Source organism: Nannospalax galili, unplaced genomic scaffold (assembly GCF_000622305.1).
Source record: "Nannospalax galili isolate Female #2095 unplaced genomic scaffold, S.galili_v1.0 scaffold1431, whole genome shotgun sequence".
In the NCBI taxonomy this organism is placed as follows: Eukaryota; Metazoa; Chordata; class Mammalia; order Rodentia; family Spalacidae; genus Nannospalax; species Nannospalax galili.
In genome coordinates, this window is record NW_008329675.1 from 222,679 (window position 1) to 241,850 (window position 19,172).

Sequence of the window (19,172 nt, forward strand, 5' to 3'; positions counted from 1 at the left end):
CAGTTAGGAACCAGGGACTGGCCTCTGCTATTGTTTTAATGAATGTGTCTACTGTCTTTGTTTTTACTGCTGTTCCTTGTTCTTCTAGCAGTTTCTTAACCTGATATTGCAATTCCTGTTTACTGCTAGTATTACCCATGGTAACCCCAATACACCCCTGCCAGCCTGGGACGACCCTGTCCGCTTACCCCTCTTTCTCAGATCTTGGTGGGACCTCCAATTGCCACACCTGTGCGGCACAAAGCTGATCTCTGAGCGGAAGATGTCAGGATTGAAGAGACAATCACACTTTTAGTGTAGCAGAAGAAGCCTTTATTTCTCAGCCCCAGGTTGCTTTTATACCCTAGCCCAGAAGGCAGCTGACCCAATGGGACGGGGGAGCCATGGCATGACCGCAGGGTCAGTGCCAGGTCATGGTGTTCTCAGGACCTGATACCGGAAAATGAGCTGGTAAACAATTCTGAGACTGAGGAACCACGAGGCCCAAAAGGTCACTGCGGGGGAGGTGCAGATGGAGGCCAGGACAGCATGTCCCAACATTAATCAAAAAAACTTTCCGGCCTGCACCCCATATTCATCTTTTAATTTCTTACCTACTTTCCCCCAAGTTTCCAAGTTAACGGTTCCCTCTTCAGGAGACCAAGGACAGATCTCCTGTACAAAGTCTTTTAAAACTCATTCCAAGGTTTAGGTGCAACATTGCAAGAGTGAGCATGACACATAGAGTGAAACATTTGAAGAAACAGAGCACGCTTCTTAGAGCCAGTTTGTCCCATGTTATTTTACTCTTGACTATTCTGTCAACTCACAATGGTCCCCTTACCTGATAGCCTTGGATTCAAGGTCATCACCTGATAGCCTTCAATTCAAAATCGTCACGACATTCACTTTCCCATACTCAGGTCCCTTGTTCAGGTGCCAGCTGCTGCAGTGCAGCTGTGGGGGTCCTAAAAAAGGAGTGGGAAGTTAGGGGATGAAGGAAAAGAAAGAGATAGAAACAGCTGGGATCAGGAAAACCTGCAGGCTGATGGCTAAGCAGGTAGTTTACTGCAGAATTACAATGCTTTGACACCTCATCTCAAAACACAAAGTCTTACTATAGGTCCTTTACACAGAATCGCAAGTTCCCTTGAACTACGCAGTCCCATTAATCATTTGTATTTCCAGTTTCATTAGCCATATGTATTGGAAGCAGCAGAACTAGAAAGAGAAAAACATGTGTCTGGAGACTGATTACCAGGACCTGTCCTGTGCAGGTTCACCTCTGGGACAACCAGAATAAGCCTTTCCATATCCTGTTGACTGTTCCCCAAGGGCAGAATTATCTGCACCTGGAAGACCGAGTAGTCAGCTCTCAACAGCACAGTGGTCCATTCTTGCATCACAATGATCTACTGTCCTATCACAATGCTCCATTGCTGCATCCAATGTTCCACTGTCCTATCACAGTTCTCTGTTATCACAACACTGCATTGTTACATCCCAATGGTTCACTATCTGATAAAAATTCTCCCTTATCTCTTTCTAGTGCTCCATTTTTGCATCACAATTGTCCACTGTCCCATCACAGTACTCCAGTGTCTCATCACAGTGTTCCATTGTTGCATTCAAATGGTCCATTTTACTACCACAGTTCTGCATTATTACCTCACAATGGTCCATTTTCCTTTCCTAAAGTTCTCTTTTCTCATCTCAGTGCTACATTGTTGCATTACATTGGTCCATTGCCCCATCACAATACTCCACTCTCTTATCACAATGGTCCAATGTCCCATCACAGTGTGAACATATTGAACCATTGTAATATCACAATGGTCCACTGTCCTATCCTAAGCTCCTCTATCTCATCACAATTCTCCAATATTGTATCATAATACTATGCTATCTCATAACAATGCTCCATTGTAACATCACTATGGCCCACTGTCTAATGTCAATACTCCACTATCTCATCAGAATGTTCCATTATTGAATCACAATGACCCACTGTCCCAACAACTCCATTGTTACAAAGCAATGATCCTCAGTCCTATCCCAGTACTTCTCTATCTCATGAAAATGCTCTATCATTTCATAGAAATGGGCCTCTCTCCCACGTCAATGCCTCATTGTTGCATCATAGTGTTCCTTTGTCTCACTACAATGCTCCATTGTTATAACATTGTGGTCCATTTTAGCGTCACAATTCTTCATGTCCTCATCACAGTGCTTCTTTGTCACATCACAGTAGTCCACTCTCCTATCACAATGGCTTATTGTCTAATCAAAATGTTCCACTCTTTCATCACAATGCTCCATTGTATCCCAATGGTCCACCATCCTATCACTGTGCAACACTGTTGCCTCACAGTGGTCAACTCTCCCACCCCAATGTTCTCCTTTCCCATCACTATTATCCATTGCTATATCACAATGTCCACTGTCTCATCACATTGCTCCAGGTGTCATAATGCTATTTTGTTGAATCACAGTGGTCCACTGTTCCACCACAATGGTCCACTGTCCCGTCACAATGCTCCACTGTCTCATCACAATGCTCCACTGTGGCTTGCCAATCATCCACTCTCCTATTACAATGCTTCACTGTGTCATTACAGTGCTCTGTTGTTGAATCACAATATTCCACTGCTGTATCACAGTGCTCCCCAGTCTCATCACAATGGTCCACTGTCCCTTCACAATGCTTCCCTTTGCCATGACAAAGCTCCATTGTTCAAAAGAAATGATCCACTCTCCCATTACAGTACTGCATTTTTGCTAACAGTCCTCCACTGTCCCCCTTCAATAATTCAGTTTCTCATCACAGTGCTTCATTGTTGCATCACAATTATCCATTATCCTATCACACTAATTCCTTGTTGCATCACAGTGATGCATTGTCCTTTCACAAGCTCCACTGTCTCATCACAATGCTCCACTGTCTCATCACAATGCTCCACTGTCTCATCACACTGCTCCATTATTGCATAACAATTCTCTACCTTCTATTCACATTGCACTATTGTTACTTTGCAGTGCTATGCAGTCCCATCACAATGCACAGCTATACAACAGACTGTTTTACATCACATTTTTTGCATCACAATTTCCCACTAATATATTAAATGCTCCTTTGTTACATTTCAGTGATCCACTGTCCCATCACAGCACTCAACTATCTCATCCAAAAGCTCTATTATATCAGAATGGTTCACCTAACACAGTGAATGCCAGCCACCCAATGGGGAGTTTCCAGCTTAGTCCTAGCTTGATTTCTCTCTTTCCTCACATCATGCAGTGTCTTCAGCAACAGTGACTTGCCCTCTAGTGCTGGCATGCCACCAACATTACTAGCAATAGCCTTTATCATTTGTGGGACCTCCAGGGCCAATCAGGCCAACAGCTCATAGGGGGCAACCAACATCTGGCACAAGAATTTTCATTTAACAATGGCATAGCATACAGGAGGGCCATTTTAAGCTGTCATAGAGTTTCTTTTGTGCTTTTATTTTTTCTCGATTAGCCCTGACCCCATAAGGTTATAAAGAAGGTGAAAGAAATATTGCTTCTGGTTATCCTTAGCCTATGAAATTAATGCCTCTATCACGTTGAATTTTTCATGGCATCCATTCTTGACCCTGAGTTTTGTAATAGTAACTTTATCTATTGCTTATTTTCAGGGAATGGACTGTGTAAAGCCTGTGGCAGTTTCTACACAAGCAAGAGCATATTTTCACCCAGCACTACCTAGTAGGGGCCCTATTTAATCTATTTGCCAGTCCCTTAATGGGCAGATTGACTTATACATCTATCTCAATATATGTTCTTTCAACAGTAACAGAAGTGGGGCCTGTAATGGATTCCTCCTGTTGCAAAACCCTATACATAACCAGGAATTGTTGTTCTACAGTCTTTGTGATTAACATCTAGTAGAGCGATAATCCAACCCTCACATTGGGATTCTCAGCACCCTTACAGCTTCTGGAAGCCTCTCTTTCCACTTTCCTAAGATACCTTTGTCATGCTTTAGCATTTACAGGTCCAGGCTGTTGTAGACTTATCCCAGTCATGTTTTGGGTATCACTTGTGCCTTGCCCAGCTTTATATGTCATCTCTATAAGGAAACCATTTTTCAGAGGGTGGACAGGACAACAATGCAAAGTTGAGAACCATCAATCCATAATAGATAGTGCAGTTACAAGATAGGCTTGGTGAAGCACTCTGGAAGTTTGTTTACTTTCTTTTGATCAAGTGTCAGGTAATCACAGAAATTTGAAACTAAAAAGATACTCGTCAAACATAAGCAAAGTTTAATCAACCATGGAGACATTCCATCACTTTTTATCAATTGTTTTTCTCAACACATCCATGTTGGTACAGCAGTGTGCATGGGAGGAACTTGTGGGAACCCATCCCCTGATTCTCTGTTGACCTTGGGTTGCACCCTGGCTGTTGACCACAGTTACTGGAACACTCAGTACCATATGACCCACCCACAAGTTCCTGTTATTGTGCTTCTCTGCAGCTGAGGTGGAGCCCGGGTGTTTTATCCTCTTGTCTGGGACTTTTCAACCCGGCTGGAGAGCGATATATATAGCAGGCTGTTCTGGCAATAAAGGAAATTCTCTCCACACGAATGACCCACTGACGTGTCCTTTATCAAGTCCTCAGCCCCTCGCCTGACCTTTGAGTGCGATTTGTAGTGCTGGTGCTACAGGAACTAACAGTTCTTCATGATCTTTAGTCATTTTCTCCGCCCAGTCCATTTCTGGGGGCTCTTACAGAGTGACTCCCTGACTTTCTCCATTCTTGATGAACTTGGGGCTGGCTCAGGTCATACCCCGGGCCAAGGTGGAGTAAGGCCCTGCTCTCTCCTGCTGCACCTGCTGGTTCTCCAGGTCCAGGAGGCTCTGGCTTGTCCCCATGTCTGTTCCAGCAGCTGTTGCAACTCCACCAACTGCACCTGGGTCCCAGGAGAGACCCTGACTGTGCGAACTTTCTCTACCCAACATGAACATTTCCAGGAGGGAAATGTACACTACTTAGTCCGGGGCATCATCATCCACCCCTGGGTCAGTCTTGATCATCTGCACCTGCATTGTTTTCACATAGATGCCTTCAGAGCACTGTTCCTCAGGCTTTAAATCATTCCAGAAGCCCAAAAACATGTATGTTGCCTTTTCATCAATTTTTTCCTTAGGAATCACCCAGAGAGATCCCTTTCTCTTCTTTGCCTTTTTCTTATCTAAGCTGTTATACTGCTTTACACATATTTTCCATGCTGGTATATGTCAGCCAAAGTACTTCGTGATGATCCTGCCCCACTAAGGGCCTCAACAAACCCACGAAAGCTCCATTCAGTCTCAATGTCCCTGCTAAATTGTTATTCTTTAAATCGCTGATGACAGATATCAGTCCTATCCTGCCCAGTTAACTGGACATTATACATTGCTTTCATCATATGTAGTCCCCTCAGTAGTGTCTGTCCCTCCTCTACTGTCCTCCAGGCCCTGATACCCATGGGGACCTCCACTGGTGCTATCTCTTCCCCACCAACCGTTGACTGCCTTAGCTCCCAAGTGAGGGGTGGACCCTTTGAGCTAGTCCTTCATGGTAAATTGATGGGTCATTTTGTTGAGGTCTAAACAGGTAACCATTGTTGCTGTGAGTTCTTGGGTACAACAGCCTTGCCTTTTAAAGAACAGAACATTTCACAGCTCCCCTACCAATGCCTCACTGGCCCCTAGGCATTTTTTACCCACTGTTCTTTGACTTTCTCAGACTCTTTGAGCTGGTGATATAGTCTCATTTACAGGTAAGGCCTTAACACTCACTTCTCAGCAGGTTCACATTTATGGATCTATATTATCTGTCCCACACTGCAAAAAGAAAATTTTCTGACCAAGGTCTCCCTGTAGTAACTTGATATGTAGACCAGGCTGGCCTTGAACTCACAGAGATCCGCCTGCCTCTGCCTCCCAAGTGCTGGGATTAAAGACACGATCCACCATGCCAGGCAATTGTTCCTGACTTTTCAAGTGTATAGTCCACATTTTCATTGACACATAATAACATATATTAGAAAGAAAAATACGATTGTCAGTACACTTATGTGTAATCCAGTGACGCACTGTACCTTCTGCAGTGCGTGTGTGTATTGGTGGCATTTAACAATCTGAAAGCCATTTTAAATCATTCAGTTACTTGATGCAATAGTATATTCACTACTGTTCTGTGAATCATAAGTTCCTCATCATGTCCATATCCAGCACACTAAACAATACCCATCTTCTTTCCATCCCTCTTTCCCCTATAACTTTTCCATACTTGAGTCACCACTGTTTTTTTTTTTTACTCTTAAGAGGTCAACTTTAATTTGCAGATTCTGTTAGCATATGTATGATTCTTATCTTTCTGCATGACATCTATCATAGTTTCAAATAGTTTTTTTGTGAGTGTAATAAAATTACTGTCGAAAAGTGAATTATAGGGCAGTAAGACTTATTTTGGCTTACGGTTCCCGAGGGACATTGTCCATCATGGTGGGGAAGGTCATGGCAACAGGAATGTGAGGCCTACCTGGCATTCATGACACAGAGACACCAATTGCATCACAGGAAGTAGAGAAAGAAACAGAGGCTGGGGCCAGGCTAAAAACCATCAAAGGCTACCTAACTTGTAATATACTTCATCCAGCAAGGCTCCCCCTGGTTAAGGTTCTATAACTTTCCTAAACACTGTACCAACTCCTGACCACATTTTCAAATACGTGTATCTAGGGGGATCTTTCTCATTCAAAACACCACACTACTGTCTTTGACTTTCTTGGCAGATGTAGAAGAAACATCTCTTCACAGGCATGCATGGAGTAGATCGCTCCAAGAAAGTGTCCTTCAGTTCCATGTTGGTGAATGAATGAGATCATGGTGATACTTGGAGAGCAAAGCTGTCTCTCAGGAACTCTACACCAAACACTTGTATCCCTTGTCATTTTTTACTGCTTTATATCATATCTTATGCTATTGACTATAATGTAATGCAGATTCATTTGGGAAATCTACTAGGGCTCCTGTGAATATCTAGGATCTATATGTGTATGTGTTCCTCCTGTGCTGTAAAATTCTCTCACAGAATAGGCATTTTCATGGTCCTTTGTTTTTTCTTTTGAAACACCTGTGAGGCAAATGTTTGCTTTTTTACTGATGGTTTCTGCATATTAAAAGATATATCCCAGGCCAGGGGTGGTGGCGCACGCCTTTAATCCCAGTACTCAGGAGGCAGAGGCAGGCAGATTTCTGTGAGTTCAAGGCCAGCAAGGTCTACATAGTGAGTTCCAGGACAGCTGGGACTACAGGGAGACCCTGTCTCAAAAAAAAAAAAAAGATACATCCTTTCCATACTCTACCTGGATTCGTTTAAATTAACAAATTTCTGTGTTCATACATTTTTTTCCTCAAAACTAGTATGTTTTAGCAGGTTTTTCTGCATTGTTTTTGTCAACTGTGAAATTTTTGTCAGGTTCATTTTTATGATCACACTCTCTTGTTCAATTTGTACTAAATATCTTGTGTTTTTCTAATTTTATTGTCTTTTGTCTCTTTCTACATTTTTTTAAAATCATTAATTTTGTGCATGTATCATGCTATTTTAAGCCACTTGCTGTAAATGTTCCAGTGAGGACTGTGAAATAAACCCTAAGGAACATTTCTGGTTTAGTGATCAAAGCACAGTACCTTAGTCAGAATAGTTGTTCTTCACTGGTGGGTTTGACTTAGCACTCTGTCATAATTTGTATTTCATTTCTCACAGGGCATTGCATGACCAAACCTGATTTAATCTTGAAGTTAGAGCATGGATTTGGGCCATAGAATGTGGCAGAAGCATCTGTCCAGAGCCTCCCAGGTCAGTGAATACATCCTGAGCAAGGGAGGTCAGCAAGAAGCTAGGCCATTAAATATTGGTCACGTTGAACGCTTCTTACCATGGTTTCCAGATGACAGCTGATGTGGTGGGTCAGACACTTGATTTTTGCAGTTCCTTGGGAGTTATCCAGATCAACTCATCTCTTTGAGGTTTTTTTCTGAATTATATTGCTAAAAATTCAAACCCTGTGTAGATTTGAGACAGTTCCTTTTTGGCTTTTTGAGACAGTTTTATGTAACCCAAGGTGGTCTCAAACTTGCCAGAGAGCTGAGGCTGGCCTTGAAGTCATGTTCTCCTGCCTCCACCTCCCCCTTATTGTAACTAAAGGTGTTTTCCCTGCACCCAGATGGTGAGGTAATTTCATTGGTTTGAATGTTTACCTGAATTCTCAGTTGTCCCCCTCTCTTGTTTTATATCACAGATTTTTTTATCAGTCCTTTGTCAACCTGTTTATCCAACCTTGAATACCTGATGATCTTAGCAACTGTGGTCTTTTAATTGTGATACCAGTAGTAATCAAACAATACCTCTTCCCTTAATATAATTACATTCCATAACATAAAAATAAGCAGAGATGTATTCTAGTCAGATAAGGGCCACAAGAATGTTTATCAGGGGAGAGGAAAAACATATATGCAGCTGTATTTTAGGAAAAGCTTTAAGTTATTTCACTATGAAGGGAATATTCATTTACTTCAAATTGGGATGACTTTTCCAAATTTGGCTACAATACATGGGTGGATATAATTGAAGACTGATAGTGACTGAAGTTAAAGTGTAGATGCAGATTTGAAAAATCTGTAGCCTGGAGAGTAGTTAATACAGTTCTTACTGCATCTACTGTGGAATTTAAGAAAATGAGTAGAGTATCATGATTTCCAGGGTGAGAGGGCAAACTGGAAGCTTTTCCATGTATTTACATGGATGGGAAAATAAAGGTTAACAAAGGAGATAATATAGTTGAAGGAGAGATGGAGGGGAAGATTCCTGGAGATGAAGAAAGAAATATCAAGACGGCTTAAAAACAGGAAATTCAAAAGATAATGGGGAGAAAAGTAGGGAACAGTCCACAGTGCAAACCTCATGACTCAGGTAGGAGCAAAAGCCAAAGCCAACATGTCACTCAGAGCATACAGAGTCCAAAATGCCAGGCTGCCAACAAGGCGACATTCATGACTGCCCAAAACCCTATGTTCTGATTTTGGAATTGAAATGTGCAGAGTCTCATGTCATCTGGGTTTGCTCAAGCTAATTACTAAGTAGTCAAGGATAACCTTGAAACGTTTTATTCTTCTCGTTGTACCTCACAAATTTTTGGTGTTTAGGCATGTGCCACCACCCCTCATTTTCTGTGGTTCTGAGGATCAAACCAAGAGCTTTGTCCATGCTCAGCAGTCACTCTTTCAACAGACCTGCACCCAAACCCAACCTTGGATCTTTGCAGTCTCAGTTGTGTAGAGTGATTTTTTTCTACGCTTGCTTTGAAGAACAAAGTGATTGTTTTTGTCCACATATCGTGCAGTACCATTTCCGCACCCTCCATAGATATGACAACAGGGAATAGTATAAATCTGGGGGCTGTGGACACATTGACAGCGTTTCTCTGTGGTAGACATCTACAAGGGAGACCTGAAAACCAAAAGGGTCCAATGTGTAATCACTTAGAAAATGAAGAGGTAGGGAATTGGAGGATGGAGTGCTTGGATGTTGCACCTTCTGTGACACAGAATGAGACTCCTTGCCGCTGGATCAGTTCAGAGAATTTGAACACTGAATGTTGAGTGAGCAGATTGCTCTCTCTGCGTGGTTAGCTGCACAATGCACTGACAGCACTAAGCTCCCATCCAACTGTAGATTTTCATACCCTGTTCTTTACCAAAGTGTATTTTTATTCTTTTATGCTTATTTAATTTCACTTTCCTCATGTCACAGATTCTATCTCTTACTCTTTACTCTCCCACTTTAACACATTCCTTTTATTTTGCTTCTATTTTTTACTTTGTATTTCTCAAAATTTTATTATTATTTTTGTGTGTCTGCATGTGTGTGACATATTAGGGATTGTCCTCCCATACAAATATGTATAAGCCAGAGTACAACTTTATGGAGTTGGTTCTCTTCTTTTCGTACGCTCTATCATAGTTAGGTTTTCAGGCTTGAACCTTTTCCTGTTATGCTGTCTCACTGACTCTGTTCTTGTTTTACTTTATTTTATTTTTTAATTTATTTTTATTTTTTGATCTTTTTGAGACAGGATCTACCTGTAGCTCCAGCTGGCCTGGAACTTGCTATGTAGGCCAAACTAGCCTTCAACTCAGAGATCTGCCTGCCTCTGCCACCATTAAAGGTGTGCGCCACCACACCTGGTCCCTCCCCACCTTTTTTCTGAGACAGGGTTTCCTTGTAGCCCCAGCTGGCCTGGAACTCACTATATAGACCAGGCTGACCTCGAGCTCACAAAAATCCTCCTGCCTCTGCCTCCTGAGTACTGGGATGAAAGCTGTGTGCCACCAGCAGTCCTGGAACTCACTATGTAGACCAGGCTGGCCTTGAATTCACAGAGATCTGCCTGCCTCTGCCTCCTGAGTGCTGGGATTAAAGGGTGTGCCACCATGCCCAGCCCTTTATTTTTTTTTTAACTTAAAATTTGAAACATTTCATCCTGAGGCAAACAGACTGCAACATTCGGTTGTTAATTCTTTCCCTAGCCAGTGTAGAAGGGAGAACATTTATGATCACAAAACCTTAAATCTAATTGAAAGAAATTTTCATATCTCACATGTGAAAGTGTTATGATGTAAAGTGATAATTTTTAGTTATTATAATAGGTAAATGAACCAAGGGGGTATCAGATAAAAATTACTATGTAAAGCCAGCCTGGTCTACATAGTGAATTCCAGGCCAACTGGAGGTACAGGGAGACCCTGTCTCAAAACAGACCAAAAGAAAAAAAATTACCAGGTAGAAACTAACAAATGTGTTCATTTATCTCCAAATGTTTCAATAGAGTAAAACAAGTAATAAATAGACCTGACTTCTCACTGAAATATATAATAATGTAAGTTGTTATATTTAGTCATAAAGGACTACAGTATATATTCTTGTCATAGTCAGGATTAGGCAGGGTGTAGTCTTCCATGTCTTTAAACCCAGAATTAGGAATCAGAGTCAGGCAAAACTCTTTGAATTCAAAGCCAGCCTGATCTACATAGTAAGTTCCAGGCCAGCCAAGACTATACACAGAGACCCTGAATGAAAGAAACAAAAAATAATAATTCAGCATTAATTTACAGCTTCCATGAAGATTAATAAGCATAAAAATGACATAATATTTGTGTTGCATAAAAGTGACTTAAGGGTGATTGATGGAAAATGATATTTATAAGTTCACTTTTGATCCTGATAAAGTTCCTGCCAAAATGGAGACTATCCATAAAAATGACAAAAGACATTTGTGGCAAGATGGAATCATGAACAGGAAGAAATCCCCTGGGGACATTGTTAATGTGAGTAAAATATATAATGTGGACTCTTGACAAATTTAAAGCCTGTAAACAAAGAGTAGAATCCCTTCTGGAATGTTTCCTCTAGAATTTCACAGAGGGCTGGGGATAGGGTTAGTCAAAAAAAAAATGCTTGAATGAGGTTGATAACCAGCACCCCTGCATAATGCCAGCCAATTTAGCATGCAACTACACCCAGAACTTGGAAGATGTAGCAAGAGGAACCTGGATAATCCAGTCTATCCAAATTGGCACACTTTGGAGTCACTGATATCTAGAAAGTGATTGAGGATGTCACACATACCCAATAGTAGAAAACACATGTCAGGAAAGGCACATACAACCAATTATTCTCTCTCCAGGAAGAGTTAATAGCATGACAGAAAATCCAGAGAATGTCCTAAGAAGGAAAAGGATACATACCAGAAGTCATACCACAGCAGGAATCAGATGTCTGACTCAAAAAATGTGTCAATTATAAATCACATTGCAATCAGTGTCAAAGGTACCACAAATGGAGATATCCTTTAAGCAAAAAGAATGCCAGAATATGTTCTTCAAGTCACAACTCAGTGTCCATCAGACAACTCATATAGGTGAGAAGTTCTATGAATGTACAGAAGGTGGAAATGTTTTCTACTGAAACTCACCATGCACACAAGATCAGTTCATTTATACAGGTGAGAAGCCTTACAAATGTGAGCCTTGTGGAAAAGCCTTTGGTCACATGTCTCTTCTCTGGGTGCATGAAGAAACTGTACATTGAAGAACTGATCCAGGAAAGAAGCCCTATGAATCTATACACTGTGGAAAAGCCTTCTCCAGGAAGAATAAACTCACTGTCCATCAACAAAATCATACAGGAGAGAAGCCCTATCAATGCGCACAGTGTGGAAAAGCCTTCTCCAGGAAGGATTATCTCACTACTCATCAAAGAATTCATATAGGAGAAAAGCCCTATGAATGTAAACAGTGTGGAAAACCTTCTCTGCAAAGTCTCACCTCATTGTCCATCAAAGAACTCATACAGGAACAAAGCTCTATAGATGTAAACACTGGAAAATTCTTCTCCATGAAGTCTTACCTCACTGTGCATCAAAGAACTCATACAGTGGAGAAGCCATATGAATGTACACAGTGTGGAAAATTCTTCTGCCAAATATCTACTCTGAGGGTGCATCAAAGAATTCATATAGATGCAAGCCCTATAAAGAATAACTGAGTGGCACTGGGCATGGTGGCCCACACCTTTAATCCCAGCACTTGGGAGGCAGAGGCAGGTGTATATCTTTGAGCTCAAGGCCAGCCTGGTCTACATAGTGAGTTCCAGGACAGCTGGGGCTACAGGGAGACCCTGTCTCAAAAAGACAAAAAAAAACTGAGTGGAAATCCTCTAAGAATAGAAAGTCTCTACTTGTTATGTATAAAGTGTCTCATACAGGTGTGAACTCCTATAAACAAAACAATGTTGAAAGCCCTACTACAGCAAATTACATCTCACTCAACATTGTAAAATTCATATGGATGAACATCCATTGAATATACTGAATATAGGAGATCTTTTCTCTCAAGTCACATCTTATTGAGCATTAGAGAACACATAAAATTAAGAAGTCCTATCATTGTATAAAATGAAAGAAAGCTTTCTCCTGCAAGTCCCACCTCATTGGACATAGAGAATTCAAAAATGGCAGATTCCTTTTGTATTTACATATTGTAGGAAATCTTTATCCTTGCAAGGCATACCCCACCCGACATCATGGTTCTTGTGGATGAAAAAATTGTATAAAAGTATATGAATGCTTACTGTAGCTATTTCTAAGTTATCAGCAGACAGTGTCTTCAGGTGAGGAGACTGAGAAATGTAAAGAACATAAGAAAATTTCATAAACCTGACCCCACTCAACACTGGTGAACAGATTGGTGTTGAATATCTGGGTTTAAGATTGTTGGACATCTTTGTAGCACAATGCTCTCTGTATGTAGAGAATACATCCATGTAAAAAAGTATGAAATTAAGAAATGTGGGAAAGCTTTATAATACCATTTGTTGACTTTGGCATAGGTGTAGATGAGTAGCTCTGTAAATGTAAAGAATACAGGAAATTTCCAGGCATGGTGGTGCACGCCTTTAATCCCAGCACTTGGGAGGCAGAGGCAGGAAGATCTTTGTGAGGTCAAGGCTAGCCTTATCTACATAGTGAGTTCCAGGACACCTGGGGCTACAGGGAGACCCTGTCTCAAAAAGACAAAAAAAAAAAAAAAGAATACAGGAAATTCTCCTAACAAAGTATTACCACTGCACGTTTGAAAAGGAACACAGATAATGGGGGCTATGAAATTTATTAAAATTGGCAGTCTGAAACAGGAGTCAGGCCTTATCCAAGGTTGATTTCTGTTGCTTTAACAAAACACTGACTAATCAATTCGAGGAGAAAGGGTTTACAGCTTACAGGGTTTACAACTTGCAGTGATCATTGAGGGTTGATATGGCAGGAACTCAAGGCATGACCTTCAAGTAGAAGCCACTGCTCAGTTGCATGAATTAAATGTAATGGGCTTAACAGGTCCTTGGAGTAGGGGTCAGATGGTGGCCTTGAATTGCCAAAGGTAAGGAGAGCATAGTTATCATAATGGGCAGCAATCAAAGGAAAAACAGTGTCTATAATGGTATGACCTGAATGAACCTTTGGTATTTCCTAATCAATCATGGGAAGCCTACTCAGTTTTTATTTGATCTGTGTAAGCAGAAAAGCTCTAGAACAAATGACAGGGTCTTCATTAGAGTGTAGCAATGGAATCCCATCCAGTCAACCACTTTCCAGATTTGAGCCTGTTTACAAACTCAGAACCCCTTGAATAAAGAAAAGGTCAGGTTCCCTTGAGAAAGGACCTTGTCGTAATACCAAAGAATTATATTGTTGGCCTTCCATCCTTCCCCAGAGGGACCTGTGGCTTTTTACTAGGGTAACTGTACATTGGGTAAAAGGAAATAATCAGACTTTCAGAAACCTATGGTATATTGGTTCTGAGTTGACACTGATAACAGGAGACAATTAAAATCACGGTGGCCCTCTAAAGTAGAAGCTTATGGAGGTCAGGTGATAAATGGCATTTTGACTGAAGTCTGACTCACAGTGGGTCTCGAAACTCATCCTGCATTTATTTCCCCAGTTTCAGAATGTGTAATTGGGATAGATCTACTTAGAGTTGGCAGAATCCCCACATTGGTTCCATGACCTGTGGAGTGAGACCAATTATGCTTGGAAAGGCCAAATGGAAACCATTGTCATTGCCTCTACCAGGGAAAATAGTGAACCAAAACCAATTTTATATCCTGGAGGGATAACAGAAATTAGTGTACCATCAAGGACTTGAAATTGTGGTGGTTTGCACCACAATTTCCTTAACCTCTCCTATCTGACCTGTGCAAAAAAAGATGGATTATAGAGAGTGTTGACTATTAAAACCTTAATCAAGTAGTGATTCCAATTACAGCTCCTGTGCCAGATGTGGTTTCCTGCTTGAGCAGATTAATACATCACCTGGAACCTGCTATCAATAACCTGGTATGGCCAGGCATGGTGGCACACGCCTTTAATCCTAGCACTCGGGAGGCAGAGGCAGGTGGATCTCTGAGAGTTCAAGGCCAGCCTGGTCTACACAGTGAGTTCCAGGACAGCTGGGGCTACAGGGAGACCCTGTCTCAAAAAGACCAAAAAAAAAAAAACCAATAGCCTGGTATGTAGCCACTGATCTGGCAAATGCTTTCTTCTCAATTCTCATCCATAAGGACCACCGGAAGCAATTTCCTTTCAGCTGGCAAGGCCAGTGATACACCTTTAATATTCCACCTCAGGGGTATGTTAATTCGCCAGCCTTGTGTTATCAGGTCAAAGAGATCTTGATCATCTGTCTCCCATAAAATATCACACTGGTCCACTATATTATTGACATTATGCTGATTGGATACAGTGATCAGGAAGTAGCAACCTCTCTGGACTTGGTGGTAAAGTGTATGCACACGAGAGGATGGAAAATACATCCAACCAAAATTCAAGGGCCTTCTACCTCAGTGATGTGGAGCACACAGAGACATTCCTTACCAGGTAAAAGATAAGTTGTTGCACCTGGCCCCTCCTTCCACCAAGAAAGAAGCACAACACTTAGTGGGCCTTTTTGGATTCTGGAGCAGCATATTCCTCACCTGGTTGTGTTACTATGACTCATATATCAAGTGACTGAGAAGGCAGTTAGCTTTGAATGGTGCCTGGAACAGGAAAAGACTCTGCAACAGGTCCAGGCTGCTTTGCAGGAAAGAAGAAATGTTGCTTGAGGAGTCAGTGGCAGATAAAGATGCTGTTTAGAGTCTCTGGCAGGACCCCATAGAGGATTAACAGTGGAAGCCCTTGGGATTTGGGAGCTCTTAGTCTGATAATGTGCCTTAGTGGAAACCGAATGTTTTACAGCGGGCCACAGAGTTATCATGCTACCTGAGCTACCTGTTACAATATGCTGTTATCTGATCCACCAAGCCATAAAGTACAACATGCACAGCAGAAATCCATTATCAAAGGAAAGTGGTATATATGTGATGGGACCAGAGCAGGCCCTGAGGTCACAGGTTACATGAAGTTGCCCAAATGCCTATGGTTCCTACTCCTGTTACTAAGCTTTCTGTTCTCAAGTATGCACCTATGACTTCCTGGGGTGTGGTCTACGGTTGGTTGACTGAGGAAGGGAAGACTAGGGCTTGGTTCATGAATGGGTCTACATGTTGTGCAGTCACCACCGAGAAGCAGACAGCTGAACATTATGGCCAGTTTCTGGAACAACCCTGAAGGACACTGGTGGAGGAATGTCTTCACTGTGGGCAGAACTTCGGGCAATGCACAGGGTTGTACATTTTGACCGAAAGTGGGATTATATACTGATTCATGGTCTATAGCCCATTGTTTGGCTGGATGGTCAGGGACTTGGAAGGAGCGTGACTGGAAAATTGGTGAGAAAGACATCTGAGGAAGAAGTATGTGGATAGATCTCTCCAGATAGGCAAAGGCTGTGAAGATAGTTATGCCTCACGTAAATGCTCGTCAAAAGGTGATTTCAGCAGAGGACCAGTTCAATAATCAAGCAGATTGGATGACCCATTCTGTGGACAGTCAGTTTCTTTCTCCAGTTATCCCTATCACTGCCCCGTGGGACCATGAACAAAGTGGCCATGGGGGCAAAGATTGAGGTTATGCATGGGCGTGACAATATGAACTTCCACTCACCAAGGCCAACCTGGCTACAAATGCTGCTGAGTGCCAGATCTGCCAACAGCAGAGACCAACACTGAGTCCCAGATATAGCACTATTCCCCTGGGTGACCAGCCAGCAATCTGGTTGGTGACAGGTTGCCTATATTGGACCACTTCCATCATGGAGGGGACAGAACTTTGTCTTTATAGCAATAGACACTTACCCTGGTTATGGATTTGCCTTTCCTGAACATAACACTTCTGAAAAACTATCAACCAGGAATTTAAAGAGAATTCCTATCCACCATCATGGTATTTCACCCAGGATTGCTTCTGATCCAGAAACTCACCTCACAGCCAAAGAAATATGACAGTGGGCTCATGGTCATGGAATTCAGTGATCTTACCATGATCCCCAGGATCCTGAAGCAACTGTTTTGATAGAATGGTGAAATGGCCTTTTAAAGACACAGTTATAGTGCCAATTAGGTGGCAAAAGCCTGGAGGACTGGGGCAGGGTCCTCCAGAAGGCAGAATATGGTCTGAATCAGCATGCATTATATGGTACTGTTTCTCCTATAGCCAGTTTCACAGGTCCAGGAATCAAGGTGGACATGGGAATGGCTCCATTCACTAACACTCCTGGTGATCCACTAGGAAAATTTTTGCTTTCTTCACCCACAACTTTGTGCTCTGCTGGCCTAGATGTTTTGGTTCCAGCGAAGGTGGGGGAGGGGGGTGCTTCTGCTAGGAGACACAACAAACATTCCATTGAACTGGAAGCTACCCCTTCCCCTTGTCACTTTGGACTTCTGATGCCCTTAAGTCAATAGGCTAAGAAAGGAATTAAGCAGGAAGTGGTGATTGATCCAGACTACCAGGAGAAAATTGACTGCTTCTCCACAACGGCGGTAAGGAAGATAATGTCTGGAAGGCAGGAGATCACTTAGGGCATCTTTTGGTAATACCAAGTCCCATGATTAAGGTCAAAGGGAAACTGCACCAACCCAATCCAGAGAGGGTAACAAATGGCTCACACCCTTCAGGGATGAAGCTGTGGGTTACTTCTCCAGGGAAAGAGACAAGACCTGCAGAAGTGCTCACTGAGGGTAGAGGAAACAGAATGGGTAGTAAAGGAAGGTAGTTATAAATAGAAGCTGTGGCCATGTGACCACTTACAGAAATGAGGATTGTTAATTGACATGAGTGTTTCCTATTTTCTTAAGACTATACCTGGGCATATATCCACATATGTTAAGAACATATTTGTATTTTGTTTCCTTTTTAAAAATGTGTAATTGAGATAAATGTTAAGTGGTTAAGCCTTGTAAATCTATATTATTTTTTTAGGTTATGCATTCTCTGCAAAAGCAACTAGTACTTTTAACTGCTACACTATTTCTCCAACCTCTTACAAATTAAAATTCAACTAAGTTCAGACATCAGTTATGCTATAGATCAGATAGACTTCACAGATACATACAGAATATTCTATGCATCAGACAACACATAGCCATTTTTCTCAGCAGCCCATGTTTAAAACTTGGTCACTTTATAGGCTAGAATGCAATCATGAACAAATAAAGACATTCAGATAAATCCTTAGATGTTATCAGACTGTTGGGGGATAAAACTAGATATCAGCTTCATGTAAAACCACAGGTCTACACTAATACTCAGGAGATGAACTATACATTTTTCATTTGATAAGTTAATAAAGTAGACTGGTGTTGTGGCTCAGTAGGTATAGTACTTGTATAGCTTTCAAGAAATCCTGGTTTCAGTCCCCACCACAACATAAAGCTAGGCATGGTGGCCCAATCTTGTAACCCCAGCACTCACAAGGCTGAAGCAGAAGGGTCACTGAAAGTTTAAGTCCAGCTGAGGTTACATAGTGAAATTTTGTCTTAAAAAAAAGTACAAGCGGGGTGTGGTGATGCACGCTTTTAATCCGAGCACTCGGGAGGCAGAGGCAGGCAGATCTTTGTGAGTTCAAGGCCAGCCTGGTCTACATAGTGAGTTCAGGTCAGCTGGGACTACAGGGAGACCCTGTCTCAAAAAGACAAAAAAAAAGTACAGAAGTATAATTAACTGCCATGCCATCTCCAATGAAGCCCACATGAGATCCTCCGTGGGTTGAGGCTAGAACTTCAAGGAAGGTTGCCTCTTGGAATTGGCTGTGCTAAAAAACATGCAGTGTACTTGTCATGCTTTTACTTGCTATTATCTCACTGTATCTTGGGCTTTCTGGGGGCCTGGAAAGCACCTGGTGTCCTTGGTACTGCTGTCACCGCCTTTATTAAAAATCCTTTAATCATCCTAGTCCAAATGCACCACTATTAATAAAAGCTATTTTAAATACAGTAAGAAGTAGTTAAAGAGAATTAATGCTGGAAAGTCCAGGAATAACAGATTTCTAGAAGAGAGGCATAGATGGAGGAAGGGTTTCTTGGTATTCATTACAATTCATGGATAAATTGGTAAGATCAATACCACCTTGGTGTCTTTTGACAAAAATCAATAA

At 41.8% G+C, this 19,172-nt stretch overlaps 1 protein-coding gene across 1 annotated transcript in view; it reads left to right on the forward strand.

The window, feature by feature from the left end:
• LOC103740554 (zinc finger protein OZF-like) overlaps positions 1–12,627 on the forward strand; it is a 96,363-nt gene extending 83,736 nt beyond the window's left edge. Inside the window, exons 5-6 of the mRNA XM_029567500.1 lie at positions 12,204–12,388; positions 12,470–12,627. Coding sequence (XP_029423360.1) covers positions 12,204–12,388; positions 12,470–12,627 — 343 coding nt within the window. The remainder of the gene's footprint in view (positions 1–12,203; positions 12,389–12,469) is intronic.
• The last annotated feature ends 6,545 nt before the right edge of the window (positions 12,628–19,172 follow it).